General features: G+C 43.2%; 1 protein-coding gene across 1 annotated transcript in view; it reads right to left on the bottom strand.

The window, feature by feature from the left end:
- CNTNAP2 (contactin associated protein-like 2) overlaps positions 1-26196 on the bottom strand; it is a 1206610-nt gene that overhangs the window by 417251 nt on the left and 763163 nt on the right. The window contains exon 13 of the mRNA XM_006887275.1: positions 20863-21063. Within this exon, the coding sequence (XP_006887337.1) occupies positions 20863-21063 (201 nt within the window). The remainder of the gene's footprint in view (positions 1-20862; positions 21064-26196) is intronic.

Below are 26196 nucleotides of genomic sequence, written 5' to 3'. Positions count from 1 at the left end.
ACCTTAGTCTCCAGACTAACATTGTTCTTCTTCAGTACTCTGGAGAGGTCACTGACAGATTTCCTGCTGGTACCAAGAGTGATGACTGGGGAGCCAAGCAAACTAAAGCTGTTAACAATCTCCATCTCTTCACCATCTATCATGATGCTACCAATTGGCCCAGTGGTGAGAATCTTTGTTTTCTTGATGTTGAGCTTCAATGCATATTACAGACTACAGTCCTTGACCCTCTGTAGCAAGTGCTTCATGTCTTCCTCAGTTTCAGCAATCAGGGTTGTGCCATCTGCATAACTCAATCTGAATGCTGAGCAAATTATTTGAGAAGCAGGACTCTATGAAGAAGAACGTGGCATCGAGATGGGAGGTAGAACCTGTATTAAGCAGATACAATAACCTTGCTTGCTGAAAGCAAGGAGGACTTGAAGCAATTGTTGCAGACAATCAAAGAATACAGCCTCCAATATGGATTACATCTCAACATCAAGAAAGCAAAATTCTTACCACTGGACCAATAGGCAACACCATGATAGATGGAGAAAAGATTGGAACTGTCAACAATTTCATCTTACTTGGATCCACAATGAACACCCTTGGTATGACTTAGGAAATTAGGAGATGTATTGCACTGGGAAAGTCTGAAGTTAAGGACCTTTACAAATTATTGATGAGTAACAATATCAGTTTTAGGACTATGGTGTGTCTGAGTCAAGTCATGGTCTTTCCAATTAATTGCTATGCATTTGAGAGCTGGACAATAAATAAGGATATCAGAAGAAGAGCCAATGCCTTCGAGCTGTGGTGTTGGAGAAGAGTACTGACAATCCATGGACAGCCAAAAGAACCAAAAAATACGTCTTGGAGAGGGTGCAGCCAGTGTGCTCCTTGGAGGCAAAGATGATAAATCTTCGTCTCACATACTTTGGGCATGCTGACAAGAGAGGCAATTCCTTGGCGAGGGACATGATGCTTGGAAAGGCAGAAGGTCGGTGAAGGAGAGGAAGATCCTTAACCAGTTAGATTGACACACACAGTGACAGACACAACGGGCTTAGTGAGTTGGGTGTGAGGATGGCGCAGGATGGGGTTCACATCTGCTGTCACTATGGGTTGTACTTGACTCAGTGACAGCTATCAATAACAGCAACAACAAATGAGGTTCATGTTTACATATAAATAATAAATGGCATTCCATATGCATTGAAAACTATACAAAAGCACAGGTCCCCTTTGATGTCTTCCATTGGATCCCTCTGATTTTTTCAATGTTTCCTTAGACTTCTAGGATTAACTGGAAACTGCACTGACCACAGGATGTCCATGGATATGAAGGAGGAGGACTTGGAAGAAGGGTGTGCATAGCTCGGAGGGAAGAGTGGTCAGGCTGGTAAGTATCTCGAGTGTCCCAGCCCCAGTGTCAGAGCTGCAGATGGTGCAGGAGCATCGGGGACAAGGAGACATGTTTCAGGCCTAGAAGTAATGTCATTGTCTCAAGATCAGCTAGAGACCAAAAAGCAAAGCAAGATAGAGGCACAAAGGATCCACCCTTACTGACCTCTCACAGCCAGCGTTTAGGTGAGAAGAGTCCCACCATGCTGGTAGATGCCCCGAGATTAGTGATCACTATACCTCAGTCAAATGTGTATTATGGAAAGAGAACAGTCTTTTTTGGCCACAAATACTTTAAAATAATGACAATAATTACAAAATAGAAACACTTGTTTTACACACTGGAATCAAACCTCTCCAAAGCTTAAAAAGAAAAAAAGTACCAATGTGATTGATGCACCTGGTACCTCTGGATACCATGAAGAAGACAGAGCACTAAAGACAGGCAGCAGTTTGATTGAACAATGGGAGAGCACAATTGAAAAGCTAAAATGAAAACTACAATTTGACTCAATTCTACACTTAGTGTTTGATAAGTATTAGACTCTGTTTGGGGTCTCCGGTGGTGTAGTTCCTAGGGAGTCTCTCAAGGCAACGATGCACTGGTAGTCTGAATCTACCAGCTTCTTCTCGGGAGAAAGATGAGCAGCCTCCTCTCGTGCCATTTACAGCCTCCACAAACCTGCTGGAGCAGTCAGTTCCATTTCTGAGATTCTGCTGAGATGTCACCACTTTCCTGAGTGCAAATGCAGGGGATGGATCAAAACCCATTGTCCAATCCGATTTTCTAAGTGTTTCTTAGCAGTATGCCAGGTTTATTGATTTTGTTATCACTCTTTGAAAGGAATAATAAAGATCACTATTGGTACAGTGGTTAAATTCTTGCCTGCTAAATGAAGCCACTAGCAATGATTCAGGTTAAAAGATCTAGATTTTGTAAGTGGCGTGCACTTTCAACAAAAGTGCAGTCTACAGAATTCTTCGAAACACTTTTATCTTCGTGGGTCACTTGGTCCTGCCTTGATGACACGTAACAACAACTAAACAAGAATACTGTCCACACAGATAAAGAGAAGATGAATATCTCAGATTTGTCCAGCAAAACAAGGCTGTGTGTGACTCACATCAAAGGCAATGAGTCTGAGCCACTGACGTCTGTACTGATGACAAGCTTGTAAAGAAACCTTGTGATGTCTGAGAAGGACAACTGCTGAAAGCACACATCACACGCAGAATTCTGTGCAGAATAAGTATTATAAAAATCATACGCTGGCTTTACCTTAATAGTTAATTACACTGTGATACACTTCAAAATGACAGCATCTTCTACACCTACTATACTCCACACAGAAAAGTCATCCACTCTTAAACAGTGTTTTTCTGAGATGATCCTCTCTTCATTCATACGGACAGGACTGAAGAACTTAATTGATTAGCACTGACTTTTTGCTCTCTGATGTTTTGATACAAACACAGAAATGCAAAGTATTGTGATAGCAATCACAGCTTTCTTTTATCATTTACTGATGGCAGGTACTTTCCTCAGTGAAGAAAAGATGAAAGCTCAGTAGTTATTTCAGCGGCACTGCGGACAGAAAGAAAAGGAATTTACACATTTCCAATGTTACAACTTTGAATGTGGAGTGGAAGTTAAGCCTCCAATCTTCAGACATCAAGCCGATGTCTTAGAGATGACACCGACAGACTGGCAGAGGAGGAAGCAGAAAGAAAGCAGGGCTATACAATGCAGATTTGACCTAGGTTTTGTCTGATCAAGGGATAACTTGATGCTAAAATACTAAAACACTCCAAAACCTTCTTTTCTTATGTTGGTGGACCAGGACCTAGAGATGGAAATAATATTGGGAAAAGTAGAGGGTCACTGAAAAAGTGGAAGACCTTCAACAAGGTGGGCTGACACAGGGACTGCGAGAATATGCTCCAGCACAGAAGAGATTGTGAGGATGGTGCAGGGTAGGCTGGGCTTTGTTCTGATGTACTTGGGTCACTGTGAGTCACCCCATCACACATGGCGTGACTGTGAGTCATCCTGTCACACACGGGGTCACTATGAGTCATCTTGTTATACTTGGGGTCCCTGTGAGTCATCATGTCATATATGGGGTCACGTGAGTCATCATGTCATACACGGGGCCACTGTGAGTCACCCCATCATACACGGGGTGACTGTGAGTCACCCCATCACACACGGGGTCCCTGTGAGTCATCATGTCATACATGGGGTCACTATGAGTCATCTTGTTATACTTGGGGCCACTGTAAGTCATCTTGTCATACATGGGACCATTGTGAGTCACCTCATCATACATGGGGTCCCTGTGGGTCATCCTGTCACACATGGGGTGACTGTGAGTCATCATGTCATACATGGGATCATTGTGAGTCATCCCATCACACACAGGGTCACTGTGAATCATCCTGTCCTGTACTGGGTCATGATGAGTCATCTTGTCATACAAGGAAGGGATCACAGTGAGTTATCCCATTATCCACGGGGTCACTCTGAGTTATGTCATACACAGGGTCACTCTGAGTCATCCCTTCATACACGGGGTTACTATGAGTCGTCCTGTCATAAGTAGGGTAAATATGAGTCATCATGCCACACATGGGGTCATTCTGAGTCATCTTGTCATCCACGGGGTCATTAGGAGTCATCCTGTCAAACACAGGATCAAATTGACTGGATGCCCCTTGGGAGAAAGCTTCAGAAACCCAATGATGGGTAGTTCTGAGTCCGAGCTGACTTGATGGCAGAGTGTTGGACAGCTGGGATTGTGCTTCAAAGGAGATGGGTGGCTGACTTTTAGTGAACTGAGTTAAATGCTTCACACATTGAAAAATCTATTTCCAGAGACAAAATGCACAGTTTAAACTTAGAACTCCAAGTTGTCAGCAAGAACTCATTACAGAAACACAATGGCACCATGTTCGCCAAAGATTACAGTTAACATGTAGGAAAGGATCAGAAGTCTTACAAAGAAGGGCAGCAAACACCAGGACCAAGAACACGAGGGGCTGGCAGGATGCCTGGAGTATCATGTCTGCTACGGGGAGTAGAGGTGGCACAGCAACAGGATGGATGACACCCTATCAGGAGAGGTCCCCTAGAACCACAGGCAGCCCAGTCAGCCCTCGAAGACTGGGTTTGGGTGTAAATGCTTCTGCCTTAACATGAGTGTTTCTGTGTGAGAGCGAGGAGTGCTGATGGGAAGAGGGGGCTCTGTCATCTCCCCCTTGCATAGACCTCAGGGTCATACACTTAAGAGCCATGGTTAGCACAAGTCACCTTGCACTAGAGGTTCTTCGACTCTCTGCTACTATTTCCTAACTAGGAGAGAGTGGTGCCCTTGAGATGCGGTGTTGGAGGAGAGTGCTGAAGATCCCACGGAGGGCCAAAAGAACAAACAGGCATGTCTTGGAGAAGGTGCAGCACGAGAGGGGGTCCTCGCCTGGGCTCTCACCTTGTCTCCGTTCCACCTGCCACAAGATTGAACTAGAGTGAGTTTTCATTTACTTATTATTGTGACTGGAATGAAAGATCATAAAGCAAATTGGGCTTCCACACTGAGTTTTATGACCTCAATTCCTAGAACGTGACTATACTCCAGCCACTTCCTCCCATGACTCTAGTTTCCATTAATCCTTCTATCCTGCACCTTCCTGTCTTTTGAAATGTGCCCTGGGGTCCATGCTGCCTTTTCCACTTTATATGCTTGGTCATTCTAAGAAGTGAGGGTCTCTCTGATCTGGAGCGATCTAACTCTTCCAGTAGATAATGACTTCCACCCTATGAGGACAAGTAATGAAGTCAGATTCTGTGGCTCACCTGGACCCGGGGGATCCCTTGTGTGTCAGACCTGGACTTTTCAGTGGTTGAGCTTTGAAGTAACCACTTGGCCTTTCTTGCAAGCTGCCTTTGGGAGGGCTGAAACTGCAAACCTTTCAGTGCTCAGCTGAGGGAGTTTTCTGCCCCCAAATTCAATCCAGCTTCCTCACACCCTGGGTACCTGGCTGCCTCATACTCTCCGCCCTCTTCTGATGAGACCCCTGAAAAGGCCACTGCCCACAAGTGAGCGAGGATATAACACTGGAAAAGCCACTCAGTGAGGCTTAGCTCCTCTAGATGAGAAGCAGAAAACGTCACATTTCCTTTTCATATCTTGTGCATGAAAAGAAGTGGGTAACCTTTGCAACACTTTTCTATTTCATCAAAATACAATTCGCATGTTCTGTTTGAAATACTTTGATATTAAAAACATGAAAGTCAAGTGCCGGGTAGTAAGATAGGCATGCAGTTATTTCTTGCACATCAAATGTTCTTCAATGTGTTGCCAAACAAATTCTCATCTAAGTCGTACATTTTTTAATATACTTGTCAGGGCCAAAGATGAGATACTGTGAAAATAAATAAAAAGCTAGCATTTCCAAGAGCAGCAATTGTAGATCTTATAACTGTCTCTTTCGGTCTATCATTTAATAAAAATGCTCAGCTTTTATTTTTAAATATGCTGGAAGCACGTATTGAAATGTCCCATGTATTTTCCAATCAGCTTATTGGAGAGTTTCATTTATATCTTTGATCTTTTTTATTTTTGGTATAAAGCAGAGTCTAGTGTCACATCGGGGCAGGAGCAGTTTTGCTGCTGGGGGCCTGGGTGAGGTGTCACTGTGAATCAGAAACCCCGATGTAAGTCAATCAGACGTTAATGTTGATTAGGAGTGCCAGTGCCATGTTTGCTGTCGTAGCTTGGACAAAGGATGTCATCCTTCAGAAGTGACACGTTCTCAGACAAGAGATGGGGCCACAGAGTGTAACCCACCGTGTGGGATGCATGAACCACTTTCCAGAAAGTCCTGGTGGATTTCAGGAAGCACAAATGCCATTCTCCTGCCTCTGTTTATACCGTAAACTAGCTTGGCACATTTGGGTTTTGTTTTTTTTTTTGTGTTGCTGTTGTTGTTGTTTGTTTGTTTTTTAGAGAGGTAGTAGTATTATGTCTTTTATTCATCAAGGCAACACAACTGAAGGTTATTCTTCTAAAACATTTCCCATTAACTGAGTCTAAATCACATAAAAACTACCAATAAATTAAAATTTTTTATAATTGTAGCAATTAAAGTTTCTCTTTGTAACAAGGGTGGTGTGCTATATATATAAATTCTGCCCATGGAATTTATTTTTACTAGTTTATTTAGAAAATTCAAATACAAATTTGAACAAATTCTTTCAATTTCTCTCACCCCCCTCCATCAAATCGTACACCCAATGATTAATCCCCTTTTCCCCCTGCACACCCACATCCCTCTGCTTCTAGCCTCTCCCACCCCTCCTGGATTCTTATACTTATTCTACAGTAACAGTTTTATACAGTATTTGTCCTTGCGGGACTGAGTTCATTCACTCAGCATAATGCTCTCCAGTCCCTCCCATGTTAGATAATAATTTACAAAGTTGTTGATCCTGAGTTGGCACTCTTGTTTTTAAGGATTATTATTTCAGCTGTGTTGTTGTGTGCTGTCAAGTTTTTAAGTCACAGACACCTACCTCATTAGGAGTCTAGTTGACAGAGACTAAATACTTGGTGGCTAATCAGAAGGTTGGCAGTTCAAGCCTACCAACAGCTCCTCAGGCAAAAGACCCAGAGATTTGCTTCTAGGGTTGCAGCCCAGGTAACCTGTAGGAGAGCCTCCATCGCCCTCTGCCCACTGAGGTGGTTAACGTCTGTGTTGTCATGCCTGGGATGAAATCCCTGCTTTTCCAATCACACTAAAATAAGTGTTGCTGTAAAGGTGACTTGCATCACCAATAGTCTTGGAATGAGAGAGAACATTCCCAGATAATCTGTTGGGGCTGGTGGACAAAGGGTGAAGACAATGGGGGCAGAGTTGAGATATCAAGAGGAAGAAGAAATTCCATCTTCGGGTATTGACTCCAGTGTGAATTCTTGCCATCCTTTCTGATCACTTGTCCTTTTAGATTTCCTATGCCAGGTTGTCATTGTATAACATATTTTCCTGCAATAAATCAACTGATACACATCTTTTACTTGTTCTTTTCCTTGCAAAGCCTAGGTGAACCCTCAAGCCCTATCTCCTTCATTCTTCATCCTCTTAAATCACTACCAACATCCTTCCAAAACTGTCTTCTGTGGAAAAAGTTGGAGCAAGGAATCACCCACTGCAAAATGCAAATCCTAGAAGTCTACAGAATGCATGGATTTTAAATTTATTCAGTGTTTTAGCCAAGTCTTGCCAGGAGAATTCCTTCAGTATATGTAAAAGCCATGTAGGAAAGGATCTTATTTTCTTTATAAAATAGATTCAGCAAAGTGGCAGGATATAAGATTAACATACAAAGATCAGTTGGATTTCTCTACAGTGACAAAGAGAATACAGAATTGGAACTAGGAAAAACAATACCCTTCACAATTGCTAATCACCAGATTAAATACTTGGGAGTAAATCTGACCAGAAGTACAAAGGATCTATTCAAAGAAAATTACAAAACATCACTACACGAAACAAAAAGAGACCTAGTGAAGTCGAGAATATCTCTTGCTCATGGATACGAAGACTCAATATTGTAAAAATGCAAATACTACCAAAGGCAATTTACACATACAATGCAATCCCAATACAAATACCAACCCCATTCTTCAATGAGATGGAAAAGGCAATCTCCAATTTCATTTGGAATGGAAAGAGGCCTCAAATAAGCAAAGCACTCCTTAAAAAGAGAAACAAGGTAGGAGGCATCTCACTCCCTGATTTCAAAGCCTACCACAGTGCCGTGATGGCCAAGACAACGTGGTACTTACTGGTACAATGACAGACACATAGATCAATGGAATAGAATTGAGAATCCAGAAATCAGCCCATCTACCTATGGACAACTGATTTTTGACAAGGAGATGAAATCAGTTAAGTGGGGAAATGACAGTTTTTTTAACAAATGGTTCTGGCAAAATTGAAAAACTATCTGTAGAAAACTAAATGTTTATGAATTGTTGAATAGAAAATCAATTTGCTTGGTAAACTTTCATTTAAATAATAATTGTTTCTGTTGTTGTGTTCCACTGAGTTGAAACCAACTCATAGCTGACTCTCCAGCAAGTTTTCAGAGGAAGCAAATCAAATAGGAGGGGAATGCCTGTCCTTCAATGGAGCAGTTGGTGGATTTGAACTGCATGCCTTTGGGGTTGCAGTGAAGCTTAACACCACTGGCCACCAGAGCTGCCATAAAACAAAAAATATGTACATATCATTGCGGTATGCAACAAAACAACCATTGCCATCGAGCAGGAAACAATCCATAGCTCAGCCTCCAGTGCGTTTTCTGAGACTATTAATCTCATGGAAATGGACTGTCTATCTTTCTCTCACAGAGTAGCTGGTGGATCCGAATCATCTGCCTTTGGCTTGGTAGTGTAATTTCTTACCACGAGGGCAGCAGAGCTTGAGTCGCAGATGCACACATCCGTTAGTAACTGGAAAGTGGAATGTATGAAGTATGATCTAAGAAAATTGGGAGTTGTCAAAAATTAAATGGTTCCAAGGGGGAGAGTGGAAGCAGAGGGATGCGGATGTGTAGGGGGGAAGGTTGGGATTAATCATGTAGTTGTACAATTTGATGGTGGGTGGGTGGGGGAAATTGGAAGAATCTGTTCTGGAAATCAATGTATTTTAATTTTGTAAATGAACTAGTATAATTTTAAAAAGGGGAAAAATAAATGGAATACATAGAAATCAACATTTTAGGCATTAGTGCACTGAGGACTGTATAGTCAGACCACCTAACAAAGGATAATGTGTTCAACAAATGTTTTTGCTGAATGAATAACAGCAATTTTTTAAGGGGATGTTGTTGTTAACAGTTGCCATGGAATTGGCTCATCACTCATGGTGATCTTATGTGTAACTGAACAAAATGTCATCCACCGTCTTTCTGACTGGCAGCATGGTGAAGTCCGTTGTTGTGACTCTTATGTCTATCTATGAATGTGATGATTACATTCATTCTCACTGGCTCCCTACCTTACCAAATGAAACTATCTCCTTTCATAGATTTGGTCTTTCCTAATGATGTGCCCAAAGTAAGCAAGCCAAGTGTACCTTCTGGTTGTATTTCTTCTGACACTAATGCTTATACTCTTCTCACAGTTCATGGTATATTCAATATCCTTTATCAACATCACAGTTCAAACACATCAATTCCTCTCCTTCCCCTCTTCCCACTCTATGTGCATATGCCTATGAGGCGAATGAAAAGATCACGGCTTCAATCAGGAGTACTTTAGTCCACAAAGTAATACATTGACTTTTTACTTTTTTTAAGGAAGTCTCTTGCAGAAAATTTACACAAGAAGCAAGGGATTTATACATATATCATACAAGCTCTTAATGAAAAATCAACTGAGGTAAGAGTAGAGAACTATTTGAGAGAGAGGGTCAGGGATTACCTCTTTTGGGAGAGAACAGTTGAGGTCTGCAGGAAACTAGAGAAAGCTGTGGGGATATAGGAATGAGGGATGTTGGAAGTAATAGCAATTTCTTAATAGTGTTGTAGCTAATTCCAATGAGTCATGTGTAAGTGCTTGGCTGCTAATTGAAATATTGATGGTTCCAACGCATGCAACAGTTTCACAGGGTAAAAGTTCAGTTGTTCTACTTCCGTAAAAACCTCAGCCTTGGAAATCCCATGGGAAGGGGCATCTTTGTCACTTGTGGACCCGATGAGCCAAAACTGATTAGAGAACATTCATCAACAAGAACAATAACTGATATTGCTGAGGCAGTTGTTGTTGTAATGGTGTGCCATCGAGTCTGAATCAGTTCATAGTTGACACTCCAGTGGGTTTTCTGAGGCCCATCTTTCTCCTGTGGAGTGGCTGGTGGATTAGAACATTGTACCTTCGTTGGGTTGGTAGTGCGAATCCTTACGACCTACCCACCTGTGGAGGAGCTCCATGTAGCAGGAGGGTGCAGTAAAACATACTCTTTATTCAGTGTATTTTCCAGGAAAAGTATTTTTCAAGATAATTTAGAAACGCTCATAAGTGAGGACTACTCATTCTCATTCTATTCTGTCTTTAAAATGGATAATCTTTAAAGATTTTGTACAAATATAAAAATGTTTATGATGTGAAGTCAGAAAAAGACTTTATGACTAATTTTAATGTAATTTGGATTCTGGCTGTGAAAACAAGCATTCATGGAGAGAAAATCACAAAGATATATTCATAAAGGAATATAGTATACATATTAATATTCTCCAATTTAAATGCCTTAAACCCTTAAACTTTACTATATTGTTACACCATTTAAAAATGTTGAACATGTATGTTGTTTTATCCATACACTCTTAATTTTTATATGACTGAAAGAGATCTATGTTTGTCCTCATTCCAAAGAAAGGTGACCAATCAGAGTGCATAAATTATCAAACAATATCATTAATATCACATGCAAGGAAGATTCTGCTGAAGATTATCCAAAAATGACTAGAGCAGCACATTAACAGAGAACTGACTGAAGTGCAGTTTAGGCTGAGTTTAGACAAGGCCATGGTATGAGGTATGTGGTATTACTAATGTTAGATGTCTCTTGGCTGAAAGCAGGGAGTACCAGAGAAATGTCTATCTGTGTTTCACTGATTATGCAAAGGCATTTGACTGCGGATCACAACAAACTGTGGCTGACTCTGAGAAGAATGGGAATCCCAGAACACTTGATTGTGCTTAAGTGAAACCTATACTTGGACCAGGAGGCAGTCATCAGCACAGAGCAAGGAAAAATGCATGGTTTAAAATTGAGAAGGGTATATGCCAGGGACATGTCTTTTCTTCATATCTTTTCAATCTATATTGTTGTTGATTGCCTTTGAGTCGAGCACAACTCATAGTGATCTTATGAACAAATAACAGCTGGGCTCTATGAGGAGAAATGTGGCATCAGGATTGGAGGAAGACTCATAAACAATCTGCGTTATGCAGATGACACAACTCTGCTTGCTGAAACTGAAAAGGACCTGAAGCACTTGCTGCAGAAGGTCAAGGACTGCAGTCTTCAATATGGACTGAAGCTCAACATTAAAAAAAAAAGATTCTCACCACCGGGCCAATTGGCAGCATCATGATATATGGTGAAGAGATTGAGATTGTTAACAGATTTAGTTTGCTTGGCTCTACAGTCAACACTCTTGGTACCAGCAGCCAGGAAATTAAAAGATGAATTGCATTGGGAAAGTGTGCTATTAGAGATGTCTCCAAAGTACTGAAGAACAACAAAGTCAGTCTGGAGACTAAGGTGCCCCTGATCCAGGCCTTAGTCTTTGCGATTACTTGCTATGCATCAGAAAGCTGGACAATGACTAGGGATGATAGAAGGAGAATTGATGCCTTTGAGCTATGGAGAAAAGTATTGAATAAACCATAGGCTGCAAGGAGAACAAACAGGTTCGTCCTAAAGAAGGTGAGACCAGGATGTTCCTTGGAGGCAAGGATTCTGAAGCTTCGTTTAACATACTTTGGACATGGTGCAAAGAGGGACCAGTCCTTGGAGAGGGATGCCATACTTGGGAGGGTGGAGGGACAGTACAGGAGAGGAAGAACCTTGATGAGATGGATTGATTTAATGACTGGGGTAATGGGGGTAGGTGTGTCAGAGTCAATAAGATTGGCACAAGGATAGAGCAGGGTTTAGGGCTGTTGTATATAGAGCTGCTATGAATCGCTGGGGACTCGATAGCACATAGCAACAACAAAAACAACCTTCTATAATTACCTCCTTATTATCAAAGCAGAAGAGAAAGAAGTAATGGGATTTTGAGGACTGTTTAAACTTAGCTTTTAGTCTTTAAAATTGGAGAGAACAGTCACTTCTTCATTTTCATAATCTTTTATGATAAAGTATAAATAATAAAAATCTCTTTGATTCTATGTTTTTTAAAATATATTGAAGTTTAACTGGTTTAGGTATACATCTCATTGAATGCATTTTATTCATAAATTAGGAGAAATCTTTTCACTGTAACAATATCTGAGGAAAATTTAGTTCCACCATCATTTTTAAGGTGCTGCAACTTTCATATCTAATCTTTGTTGGAAGAAGATTAACAATAGTGTATTGACCTGCATTAAATCTTAAGAAAACATATGGGCAAACGTCTACAAGAGAAAGAAAAATAAGTCATAATTCTCATGCTATATTTATATTCCTGTTTTCTTTATAAGTCTTCTCAGCTAGACTAGCTCTCTAGTCTACTTCTCAGAGTCAAAAGGTTATGGTGCTTATCAGAGGACATGAACAATAATTTGTAAAATCTATAAAATAATAAGATAATGTCACCAAGTTCTCATTTTTATTTTGATATTTAAAGACTAAGCTACAGACATTGATATTCATAAAATAAGAGAGAAAAATGAAAATATTCCCTATTGAGGTATAGAAAATTAGTGTTCTTTAAAGCCTTATCTCACAAGTTAACACTTCTGCAATTTAAAATCCATCCCTAGTGGTACAGTGGTAAAGCACTTGGCTGTTAACAGAAGTTCCAAGATGCAAACCTAGCAGACATTTCTCAGGGAATGAAAGGGCAGTTTGCTTCCATAAAGATGATAACTTTGGAAATATTATAGGGCAGTTCTCTTCTGTCCAGCGGAGCTACTATGAGTGGTAACTCACAGAGATAGGCTTTAGTTTTAGTAAAAGCTAACTATCTTTAATGAGTTTGCTCTTAAAACAATAATTATTAAGTAAACCATATTAAGAGTTGTTCTGTATTTGCCACATCCATACAGCAAAATGCACTTCGAATTACAGAGCAGAACTTTAATAACAAAGGGGAGAACTTTAGTCCATGGAGGCAGGACAGGGATAGGAACACGCGTTAGGTCAACTCTGTCTTCCCTAAGGTGCTGGGATATCATCCTCCTGTGTGCTCTCACCCCTGGGCTACCATCTTCCTGAATGCTCACACCTCCGGGATACCAACTTCCTGTGTGCTCACACACCTGGGATACTATCTCCCTGTGTGATTACACCCTTGGGATACCATTTTCCTGTGTGTTCACACCTCTGGGATACCATCTTCCTGTGTGTTTACACCCCTTGGATACTATCTCCCTGTGTGTTTACACCCTTGGGATACCACCTTCCTGAGTGCTCACGCCTCTGGGATACCACCTTCCTGAGTGCTCACACAGCTGGGATACCACCTTCCTGAGTGCTCACACCTCTGGGATACCACCTTCCTGAGTGCTCACACCTCTGGGATACCACCTTCCTGAGTGCTCACACCTCTGGGATACCACCTTCCTGAGTGCTCACACAGCTGGGATACCACTTTCCTGAGTGCTTACGCAGCTGGGATACCACCTTCCTGAGTGCTCACGCCCCTGAGATACCACCTTCCTGAGTGCTCACACCTCTGGGATACCACCTTCCTGAGTGCTCACACTTCTCTCATCAATCAGAGGAGAGGTCTGTCATGAGATCAATTTGCATTTGGACCTAACTTCTCCATTCCCAATAGAGTTCTTAAGTGATATTATGAGCCTTCTAAATATCAGTTTCAAAATCAAAACCCTTAAATCTACTCTGTATAACTATGAGTAAAATGAGGCAGGGTGAACAGAACAGTATTTGACAAATGAAATTTGATGAAAGTCTCCACTTCCCTCCCCCTCTTCCTTTTCAGAGGGGGCATTTTTGCTCAGCCCTTTCCTCCTGGACACTGTTATAACCTTTTTCTGTTTTGTCGTCAACACTACTCTCTCCTCCATTTATAAACTGCCACCTCCTTGAAAACATGACATGATGCAATTGGTGACCTGGATGCCTCTTACTCAGTCACCCCTCTCCTACTTTGAGGAGCTACAGTGATGGCCCCCACTTTACCTGTTGCTCCTCCTTGGGCTTTGAATCACCCCCTGGTCTGGAGTCAGGCAGCCCCAAATGACCTTTGAGATCATGGAAAATGAGCCAAGGGGATGTATGTCCCTTGAGAGAACCCCAGCCTGCAGTTCTGGACACAGGTCTCAAGGGCCAAGTGGTCCATTGCTCAGAGAACAGCCAGAATCCTCTTATTAAAAATCATCTCCTTTTCCCTTCTCGAGAAACCCTCAGAATTACACAAACACCCTCAGCTGGTCTCCCTATTAAGGACACACTGGGGTACCCCAAATATTAAGTGGATGTTCTGAGTCCCACCCTGTAATATGAGCCTGTTTAGAAATAGGTTTTCTTTTGTTTTCCTAATTAGGGAATTTTAGAGTACAGCCTAAACCAAAGCACTGATGTCCAGCCAACTGGGATTCACAGTGACCTTCATCAGGTTTCTTGGGCAGTGCATCTTTCCAGTAGGTCACTGCCCATTTTTCTCCTCAAAAGGAAAAGTTGGTGGATTTGAACAGTGGAACTTTCTGTTAGCAGTCTGACACATTACACATCAAGACCCCACGGTTTCTTTCTAGGGCTAAGTGGGTGCTAACCCAGTCCTCCTGGATTGTGAAAGAAGTCAACAGACATGCACACGAGGAAAACAGACACCATGTGAGCGTCATCTATAAGCAAAACAGCACCAGCTGGTGGCCAGCACACACCAGGAGCTGGCAAATGCCATGGTGACTCCACTGGCTGGGTCTTGGCTAGACCATCAGCCCTCCAGAGCAGGTGTGAGAATGCTTTTCTGTACTTTGAAGCCTCACTGCTGGTGTTGCTGTTGCTGCAGACCAGAAGACCCCATCAGCCTGTTTCAGCTCCCACTCTTCCCACCCTCAAGATCTGCTTCCACCCCAACATTCACGCTCCACAAAGCCCTGCTCCTACCTCAGCTCAGGCCCTCATCACGTGCTGACCTGCAGCTTCCTCCCAGGCTCCTACCCCCAAGCCTGTTTCTAGGAGGCCTCTGCACCTCAGCCTGGGTAACTAAGGGGACCTCCTCATAGGGAGTCCTATTGACTCCTCCCTCCACTCTTTATTCTGGGGGGTGTCCTCCAGTCACCTGATGCCACCATCATTTCTGACATGCCACCTCGTGCACCAGCAAAGACTGGCTCCCTGGGGTCAAATGCCACTCCCTTGATTTTCTAATTTCTCCCTTGCCTGTCGGATCTCATGTATCTGCTGGGCCTAAAAAGATGCCTGAACACTATCATGAATTCAACACTATGATTACTCTTTTGATGGCTAGTCTGAGCATTCCCACTAAATCTCATTTTCTAAAAGTATTAAACTGAAAATGGTGCAACTAAGCAATGCTGTTTGGTGTGTACTCAAGAGTTCAAGAACATGGTTTCCTACGCTGAACAACATATACCTGAAATAGTCTATCTTTTGAAGATGGCACTTAGGTTTCGAAATGCTTTCTCAACTCAGCCTCTAAGTTACAACACCAGTGTCATACTTTCTCATCCCCAGGAAGCCACTAAATCACTGCATGGTGTCACCAAAGTATATTAAACTTTACACAGCTTACTCTAAAAGCAAAAACTGTGAGCATAACTCCTTTTCAATAGATAGAAAATCTAATAGTAAACTGCCCAAAAGGACGGATAATTTATATTGTTTCTTCCAACAAAAGAAGCAGTAAAACAGTGACTTATGAGAATTGCACTATATTGAAAAATTAAAGTAAATGAAACACTAGAAATCTCCACCAACAACACTAAATAGAGTGAGAAAAACTGATTTCATATATCCACAGCTAAAGAAACCTTTAAAAACAGGGTAAATAGCACAAATCCTAACACAGAACATTGTTGTTAGGTGTTATTGAGTTGAGTACAACTCATAGTAACCCTATGAACAAAAGATCTGAACCCAGTTCTATCCTGCACCATCCTCACACTTCCTGACACACAAGAGCCCATTGCAGCAGTCACCATGTCAATCTACCTGGTCGAGAATCTTCCTTTCCTTCACCGACCCTCCACCCTTCCCAACATCACGTTCTTATCCAAAGAATAGCCCCTCCTAGAAATGCCAAAAGTATGTGAGGCAAAGCCTCATCATTCTTGCCTCCAAAGAGCACTCCAGCTGCACCCTCTCCAAAACATAGCTGTTCATTCTCTTGGCCGTTCATGGGCTGTTCAGTGCTCTTCTCCAACACCACAGCTCAAAGGTGTCAATTCTTCTGTCATCCTTATGCATCTCTCAGATGCATAGCAAGTGATTGGAAAGACTATGGCCTGAATCTGATGCACCTTAGTCTTCAAACTGATATCATTACTCCTCGATAATTTGGAGAGGTCCCTAACTGCAGATTTTCCCAATGAAATGTGTCTCCTTATTTCCTGACTGCCGGTACTAAGGTTGCTAATAATGGATCCAAGCAATATGAAGCTGTTGAAGTTTCAATCTCCTCTCCATCTATCATGATGCTGACTATTGGTTCATTGGTAAGAATCTTTGTTTTCTTGACATTGAAATGCAGTTCATACTGAAGGCTGCATTCCTTGATTCTTTTGCAACAAGTGCTTCAAGCCCTCCTCACTTTCATCTAGCAAGGTTGTGTCGTCTGCTAACACAGGTTATTGATGACTCTCTCTGCAATCCTGGTGCCACACTTCTCTTCATAGAGTTCAGCTTCTTAATAATTTGCTCAGCCTACATATATAGAAAACTGTCAGAAGTTCAAGAAAGATTTAGAAGAGGCCATGTACCAGGGACATCATTGTTGATGTCAGATGGATCCTGGCTTTTTGTTCTTTATTGAATGACTATGCAAAGACATTTGACTGTGTGGATCATAACAAGTTGTGGCTGACATTGAGAAGAGTGAAAAAATAGAATGTACAATACGATTCATTAAATAAATACACAAAACAACATGCATTCTATGACCAAGTTGTAGACACCGCTTTATAGAAACACAAAACAAAATCCTCACTACTGGGTCAAAAAACCAAGCATCATAGCAAGTCAGAAAGACTGAAGATAATTTTACTTGGATCCACAATCAACATCCATGGAAAAAACCATCAAGAAACCAAAAAATGTGTTGATTGGAAAAATTTGATTTTAAAACTTCTGTAAAGTGACAAAAAACATGGATGTCAGTTTAAAGGCTAAGGTGCATCTGACCCAAGCCATGTTCTTTTTCAATTGCTTCATATGCATTTGAAAGTTGGACAATGAATATGGAAGCTTGAAGGAGGAGTGATGCCTTTGAAGTGCTGTGTTGACGAAGACTGTTGCCTGTGCCATGTGCTGCCAAAAGGACACACAGATCTGTCTTGAGGAAGTGGCTCGTGGAAGCAGGGATGGTGAGACTTTCTCTCACACACTTTGGGCACAGAATCAGGAGTGGCTAGTCCTTGGGAAGGGACGTCATGTTTGGAAAAGCAGAAGATCAGTGAAAAAGAAGACCTGTGATGAGATGGGCTGGCTGGTGACTGCAACTAGGGTGTGGGCACAGGAGTGCTTGCCAGGCTGGTGCAGGACTGAAGGTGTTTCCTTCTGAGGTAGTTTGAGGTCTTGTGAGTCCGAGTTGACTCAGTGGCACTGAGCAGCAGTAAGGGGCATTGTGTGAACGTGGAGAGACGCTCTGGCCCTGAGCACATCAGTGTGGCTGATGGAGAGCTTAACCAAGTGCCCTCAGAACTCTCTCCTTTTGACTAACTTACCGGATTGCTTCTCCAGGTATGAGTTCCATGTGTCTATATCAAAATAGGGCTCAGTCTTTAGGAATCTTTCCAGGTACTTAGACAGAATCGTGCTTTCAAGAAACTGGGGCTAGAACCAAGCTGACATGTGTTAGTCTGAGACAGCCACGAATAGCATAATGTTAAGGGTTAATTGTTTAAAATGTCTTCTCTGGCTGTTTTCTGTCTTAGCCATGTGGACAGGCAGGGAGAGGCAAACAGGGTGTGTTAGTCTATCCACAAGGGGACTGGCTGATTGAGCAGGTCCAGCAGCAGAAGGACACAATGTCACCACCAGCACAAGAGAAGTGTACAGAACATGCTCTTCAGGGTCAGGGGTTCTTGTACCAGCTAGGCCTCCGGCAGCAGGGGCCGTGACTGAGGTAGAAGACCAGACCCAACATGTGATGGAGCTGCCTGCGGGACTGCTGCACCATGGAGTCAGAGCTAAGAGCCTTTGCCCAAATCTGCTGGGTAACTGGGGAGTTAGGGGAGAGCCGTGATTGGCAGGACTGAGAACTCTGTGACCCTGGCCTAAAGCAGTGAGGTTAAAGGCTTGAGCACATTTCAGAAGCTGTCCCAACTGAATGACTCTGTCCTGCTGCTAACCTGAATCATAGTCCGTTGACTTCCTTAATATGGCTTTGTGCGGTCTGTGAGCTATTGCATCAGATTTTGGACCCTAAAGCAGTTAAGACAAGTGTTGGGATGAGTAGAAAGAAGTGTGAGGTGTGGGGGCCATGTCTGACTGCACAGGAACTGGTTTTATGTTGTTGATGTTGTCAAGGGGGACAGCATCCCTTTACAAAGTTGGGAGAGGTCAGGTAAGGTCTCTGCTACCTTTACAAACACTTTCTACTGTTTGGGTAAAGTGATTATTCATTTCCAAACTAGGAAGCCTCACTCCAAACCCTCTCCCAAGGGGACAAAATACTTCCATTTGCTTCTTTGTCTTTCCTAAAGTTGATTAAGGACAAATTAACAGTCACACTGAAAGAACTTCCATGGCCGGAAGATGGACAGAATTTACTCCTCAGACTTTACAATGGATTTCATTGGGTGATAATCCAAGAGCAGAGGAAGGAGAATCTCATGGTGACACCGCTAGCAATAAGTCATGATCCTCGTAGGAGCTGCAACGAGCCAGTATTGAGTAATCCACAGTCCTTACTAAGTGGCCCCAACACCCAAACGTTTACAAAAACAAGCTCGAGTCTCTGTGCACACAGCATTGCTCACATAGCAGCGACAGATGTGAAATCGCCAGCGGATTCTCGAGGGCAGGACTCACAATGAAGAACCACATTTCAATGCGGAGCTGTCACAGACTCATTTGATATTCATTTTAATTGCAGTGACTAGAATGCATTCACTCTGCATTCAAACAGATGTCACAGCACCACTACAGAAGTTGGGTATAATTCATTCTTAGTTAAGCACCAGTGAATGGATATTTAAAATGGAGTGGCACTATGAAGGAGGGGGTGAAAATACAAGCCAAAACCCAATTACAGCAAACATTAGCAACCTCAAACTGCAAATTAAAGGTTTTTATTAAATCACGCTCTGTTTTGTTTTGACTTCTAAGAACACAATATTCCTGGGGAAACCCGCTACGTCAGCCACTGCGACCCTCACATCAGCTCTTGCAGTCAGAACTTGGAGAGAGGAAAATGACTGGGACTCTCTGACTGGACTTGGCCGTACAGTGAGCAAAGTGGCCAGTCTGAGGATTGACTATGCAATCCTGCCATGTGTGCAATCGATTTCCATTCCCGTGATCCTACCCCTGCCTTCTCACGTGTCTGGTTTCGGGCCACATGTTAGCCTGAGTGACAACAACACACAGCACAGTGTCCATTTGTGGGCCACAGGCCACAGAGATGCGGCAAGGGTCTTCATCTAAGGTGCTTCCGATACACCGTCTGGAAATTCTTCCCTAAGCGTCACACGCGCTCTCTCTCACACACCGATACACACTCATGTACACAACCACATACATGTACCCACATTCCCACTCATGCACCCACACTAACACAGCACACCAGTACACACTTACACAAACATACTCACATGCACATCCACACTTACGTACACTTCACACACACCTATTTACACACATTCCCTCAGCCACACAGGCGCTCACACATATACTCATTCACAGTCTACACACATAACTGCACACACCCACACGCATACTCATCTTGCGCATATACATGTATTCACACTTACTCACCCACACTCACACTTATTGGCACACCTAATGACACTCATTCACACCAGTAGACACATAATTACACACTTGCACCTCACACAGAAGCACATGCACGGGCACGCCCTGCAGGGACTGGACAGGCCGTCCTGGCACCATCCAGTGGGAATCGCTGATACCAGGTGTCCAGTGGACTGAAGGCCTCCGCGCGGCCCCGTCGGGTCCCCTGGGCTGCCGAGCAGCAGATGGCCTCCGGAAGGCCTCACTTATCCCTTCGATGTGGTTGGAGGACCCCAGGCGCACTGTTTGAGTTCCCAAAGAGTGTGGGCACACTTTCTGCTAGTAAACGTTGACCAGCACCAGCAACTCTCATGTTCTCACACTTAAACATATGAACGTTCTAGAAAACCATGGCCTTAGCAAAGCCTCTACTGGTTCTAGCATCAGCCTGTAGAAAACAAGCTTACAGCCAGTGTTAACTTATGACCATCTGGGTAGGGCCTAGACTCATGGAGGAAGCCTGTGCCCACTGCGGGCAGTGCAGATGCCCAGGGTGCCCACAGGGCAGCAGCCGCAGTGGCCCAGGTGCTGTCCTACCTGGTGTGTTGAGCAGCCGGGACATCTTGCAGAAGTAGGAGACATACTGTTCACAGTACTCGGCGCTGCTGGTGATGGCCCCCAGCTGGTCCAGGGAGGCACTGTATGCCAGCTGGGTCACCGCATACTTCTCCGGCGGGTGGCCCACCACCTTTGTCTGCATCTGCAGGTCGTGGGACACGATGGTCCACACCTTGTCCTCTGTGGGGAGAAAGGACAGTGAGTATAGTGTAAACACGCATCTCTAATGTCTGAGTAAAGGTGGGTCATATTCAGGGCAGCTCTGGTGGCCTGGTCTGTAGGGACCTGTGCTGCTGAGGCAAAGGTGGTGACTCTGATGGTTCGAAACCACCAGCTGCTCCATGGAGACAGATGGGCAATATCCTCCCATGAGACCTGCAGCCTCTGAAAGCCCTGGAGAGCTGCCACCAGTTGGTTCCAGCTCAACGGAAGCTGGTGAATTGGAATTTTGGGTTAAACACAACATCCTGGGAAGGACGTGAAGGTGGCGATGAACCACAACGTCCTGGAGCAGAAGAGAAGGTGGCAATGGTTTGTCACCTGGCTTTCCTCAGCCCTGGTCTCTGCTGTTATAGACTAGAGGAGGAAGCAATCTTTAAAACCCAAACCCATGGAAAAAAAAACCTAGCATGCGGTCGTGCATCTGGCTTAGGCCCTGTGGTTCTTCCACCAGATGTGGGTCAGAGTGTCTGGCAGTGCCTGGGCTGGACCAGGCGTCCAGCTGTTCCTGGGCTGGGCTGAGGTGTCTGGCTGTGCCTGGATGTGGGCCAGGCGTCCAGCTGTTCCTGGGCTGGGCTGAGGTGTCCAGCTGTGCCTGGATGTGGGCCAGGTGTCCAGCTATGTCTGGACTGGGCCGAGGTGTCCAGCTGTTCCTGGGCTGGGCTGAGGTGTCCAGCTGTGCCTGGACGTGGGCCAGATGTCCGGCTGTGCCTGAGCTGGACTGAGGTGTCTGGCTGTGCTTGGATGTGGGCCAGGTGTCCGGCTGGGCTCTATTGGCCTTTACACACATCTTCTCTTCCCACGCCCGCCATGCCCTCACCAGCTCTTACAAGGTCCCTCGAATAGGGAGCCCTGGTGGTGCAGGGAGTCGAGCTACTGACACACAGGTGCTACTTTTCTGAGGCGCTCTCTACCAGCAGCTCGGACAGAGAAAGGTCTGCAGGCTCCTGGACAGAGCCTTCTCCAGGGTGGGGCTCCTTTCAACACTCAACACCTGATCATCAGCAACAGGCCAGCACCTCCAGTTCCACACTACAGCATCAGTAAGAATTTCTCTCTCAAAGCTCAGAAAGTTACACTCTTAAAGGAGCACAAATCCAAGGGAACATGCTTACTATTTAAAGGAAGCAATTTTCTATCTTGAAAATCAACTAACAGCAACATATTCCAATTTTCACCTCACTTCTATCACAAATTAAGAACCAGGTCCAATGAAGAAGGATAATATGACATATTCAAATGAATGCTTAGACTTCGGGGGGCTGTCTCCTGGTTCTAGATTTTCGCTCCTTCCCTCTACCGCTCCTGCCCTCTTTAATCTGGTAGTGATATGCTTAGTGATCCATTGGGTTTGGTTTCATCTTCCCTAAATCAGTATTTTTTTGGGGGGGGGGTAGCATATAAACTCAAAACCTCAGACTCATTGCTGTCACCTCAAAGCCAACGCTCCAGTGGGTTTTCTGAGGCTGGAAATCACACAGGAGGAGATTGCTCAGTTTTCTCTTGTGCAGCAGCTTGTGGATTTGAACCGTTTACCTCTGGGTTGGCAGCCCAACTCTACACCACTAACAAGGAGAGTCCTCTGTGCCCTACCTATGTGGCATACACTATTACTTTATATTTGTTGAAGTGTCATTTTAAAATGCAAACTGATGCAGTGTATCACATCCTGCATCAGGACAATGGCTTGGAAGCCGGCAGGATTCCTCAGCGCCCATTCACAGGCTGACAGCACAGCGGCTTGCTCAGCAGCCCTACGGAGACTGGGGAGGGGGTTACACAGAGGTCAAGCAGGGGCAGAGCTGACCTCAAGGAACCACCAAAAACGTGGGGAGGGGACCTAAGAGGAAGCACACACTCACACTTCAGGAGGAGTATCCAGGGGTGATCCCCACAGGGTCTGGAGGCTTCAGAGCCACCCAAGTACCTTTGCCTCAACTTGTGACATGAGGTGTGGGATTAAAGCATAAGAGAAAAGGAAATTCCATTCTCATTGCTCCTCAATGCTTCCCTCAGTGACAAGGAAGCGTGGTAAATGGATCAAGGGGTGGGGCCTGGCTGGCGAGGGATTCAAAGTATCTCGATTGGAAAGAGAAGTACAAGATTACAGAGCTGAAATGATGGTGCATAGGCAGGGGTATTGGCAGCAGCATCTTGCAGAAATAAAAGACCAGTTTCCACTTTTAAAAGCATTTCTTCCATAACAAAGATGTCCTTCAAGTTCCTCCATGGAAAAGACGCTCTTTAACCGCTCATCATTTCCTTGACACCTTGCCAAGTTCTACAAACACAGTAATCAGTACACGAAAACCAAGTCCTGTCTTCCAAACTATGGATAAAAAATTTTGGGTATGAACAATAATTAATCTTGGGTAATAGGATCCTTTAATTTCCTTTGAAGGGAGAAATGTCTTCATTTCTAAACCACATTGTGCTAGAGGTCTTAGTCATGGAGAGAGAGAAGTAAATAACAACATTTCTATATTGGATAAGAGAAAGAATTAAGTAATTTCCTGGGTGACTTTAATCCACGGCCCTCAGGCCTGTTTATAATTGGTTTTGGTCAAACATTCTTCTAGGTTGTATAGCACTGGTCTGTTCATCTGCTGTACAGCGGTAACTCTGGCTGCTGTGATGCTAAACACTGTGACCCTGATGTGTCAGATGCGATAATGGTCGCCCATGGTGGATAGTATTTGGTAGAGCTCCCCAATTAAAATCAGCTTGGAAGCAGGAGCAGCATCCACTTTCAAAATAGCTTGCCTCCAGAAATTCTATGAACCTGGAGAAAGGATGAAATTTATACAAGTGTTCAGGTCTTCCATTCATAGGGCACTATGAGTTGCCTGTGACTCGGTGGCACTTACCAACAACAAAAAAACAACAACAATCTAGAAAATATCTTTGACTTGATTAAGATCATTTGCTTTAAGGACAATATAAAAAAAATCAATTGCATTTCAAAATAAAAGAAAAAAATGTATCCTTTTAAGAAGAGTGCTAATGAAGTGGGAGGCATAGCACTCCTTGACCTCAAAACCTACTACAAAGAGGTCATAACCCAAAGAGCATGGTACTGGTGCAATGACAGCCACACAGACCAATGGAACAGAATTGAGAACCCAGAAATGGACCCAACTATCTATAGTCAACTGATATTCGACAGAAAATAAAACCTATCAAATGGGAAAATGACAACCTCTTCCACAAACGACACTGGCAAAACTGGACTGCTACCTGCAGAAAGCTGAAACAGATCCACATCTCACACTATACACAAAAATCAACTCCAGGTGGATTAGAGACCTGGGAGTAAAGTCCAAAACCATAAAGCTCATCAGAAACAAGTTGTGATCAAGCTTAGTTAGCCTTCTGTGGTATAAAGGGACTGTCAAATACAGCCAGAAATGTACAACCTGGAGAAGATAAAATTGATGAATAGGACCTTCTAAGGATTAAATCCCTGTGCACAGCAAAATCTTTTCCCAACAGAGTGAAAGGAAAACCTACTGACTGGGAAAAACATTTGGCAATATCATTTCAGACAAGAGTCTTGTAATGAAAGTTTACAGAATTCTACAGGGATTCCACAAGAAAAAGAATGATAACCCAACTATAAAATGGGGAAAAGACATGGAAAGGCTTTTCACAGAGGAAAATATTAGAATGACCAACAGACACATTAAAAAAAATGCTCAAAATCACTGGCAATGAGAGAGATGCAAATTAAAACCACAATGAGATATCATCTCACTCCAGTAGCAGTGGCAAAGTTTAACAGGACAGCAAGTAATAAATGTTGGAGAATATGTGATAAGATAGGAACTCTTATACACTGTTGGTGGGATTGTAAAATGGTACAATCACTCTAGAAGGCAGTTTGGCGCTTCCTCAGAAAGCTGAACACAGAAATTCCATATGACCCAGCTATTCTACTGCGTAGAATATACCCTGAGAAAATGAAAACTGAGGCACAAATGGAGATTTTTACACCAATGTTCATAGCAGCATTATTCACCATCTCAAGAACACAGAAACAGCCCAAAGATCCAACCACAAACAAATGGATGGAGAAATTATGGTACATTCACATGATATAATTACTACACAGCACACAGGAACAATGATTTTGTAAATTACTTCCTAACTTGGGAGGAACTGGAGAGCATTATGCTGAGTGAACAAACACAGTCCCATAAGGACAAATACTATAAAGACAATTACTGTAGAAATAGATAATTAGTAAAATATGGACGAGGATCTAAGGGGTGGGAGGGTGGGAGCAGAGAGGTGAGAATGGGGGGTGGGGTGGTAATCAAAAGGTTGCACAATTTGACGGATGGAGGAAGGGGATGGGTAGAGAAAATGGGAGAGGTCTGGTGTGAAAAAATAATATATATGAACTTTGTAAGTAAGTAAACCAGTATAAAATAAAATTGAGGGGGGAAAACCCACAAAACTTTAAAAAAAAATAAAATTCCATATGATCCAGCTATTCCACTACTAGGAATATACCCCGAGAAAATGAGAACTGAGAAAATAAAAAAGAGCCCCCAGAAAAAGCAAAAACCTTCAACTCATCACCATCAAGCTGATTCTGACAATTAAACACACGCTTTCATGACAGAAGTTCAGAGAATTTTAGTAAGTCAAGGATTTTCACCACTATGGAAAACTGGAAACATAAACACCATCAGATTTCACAACCCCACTACTGTATATTGGAAGCGGGAACGGCATCCACTTCCTAAATAACTTGCCTCTGGAAACCCTATGAACTTTGATAAATGTCGATAGTTATAGAGAGGCTGCAGGCCTTTGTTCATAGTGTCGCTAGGGGTCATGCTCGACTTGAAGACAGTCAACAACAACATCAACTACTGTGTATATCCTAAAGAGGCAAGAGCTGACACATGGATAGATATGTACCCACCCATGCTTTCCAAAAGCAGAGCAAAGGCAAAACGTGTCTGTCATCAGATGACTGGATAAGAAGCCCATGCCATCTACATGCAATGACATACTATGCAACATTAGAGAAAAAAGTGAGAAATACTTCCAATATAGATAAACCTGGTTCTGTAAAACGTCACT

Source organism: Elephantulus edwardii, unplaced genomic scaffold, assembly GCF_000299155.1.
Source record: "Elephantulus edwardii isolate Elephantulus edwardi_28Jun2011 unplaced genomic scaffold, EleEdw1.0 scaffold00055, whole genome shotgun sequence".
In the NCBI taxonomy this organism is placed as follows: Eukaryota; Metazoa; Chordata; class Mammalia; order Macroscelidea; family Macroscelididae; genus Elephantulus; species Elephantulus edwardii.
Note: the sequence above shows the minus strand (reverse complement) of the source record. Positions and strands in the feature narration are given on the sequence as shown.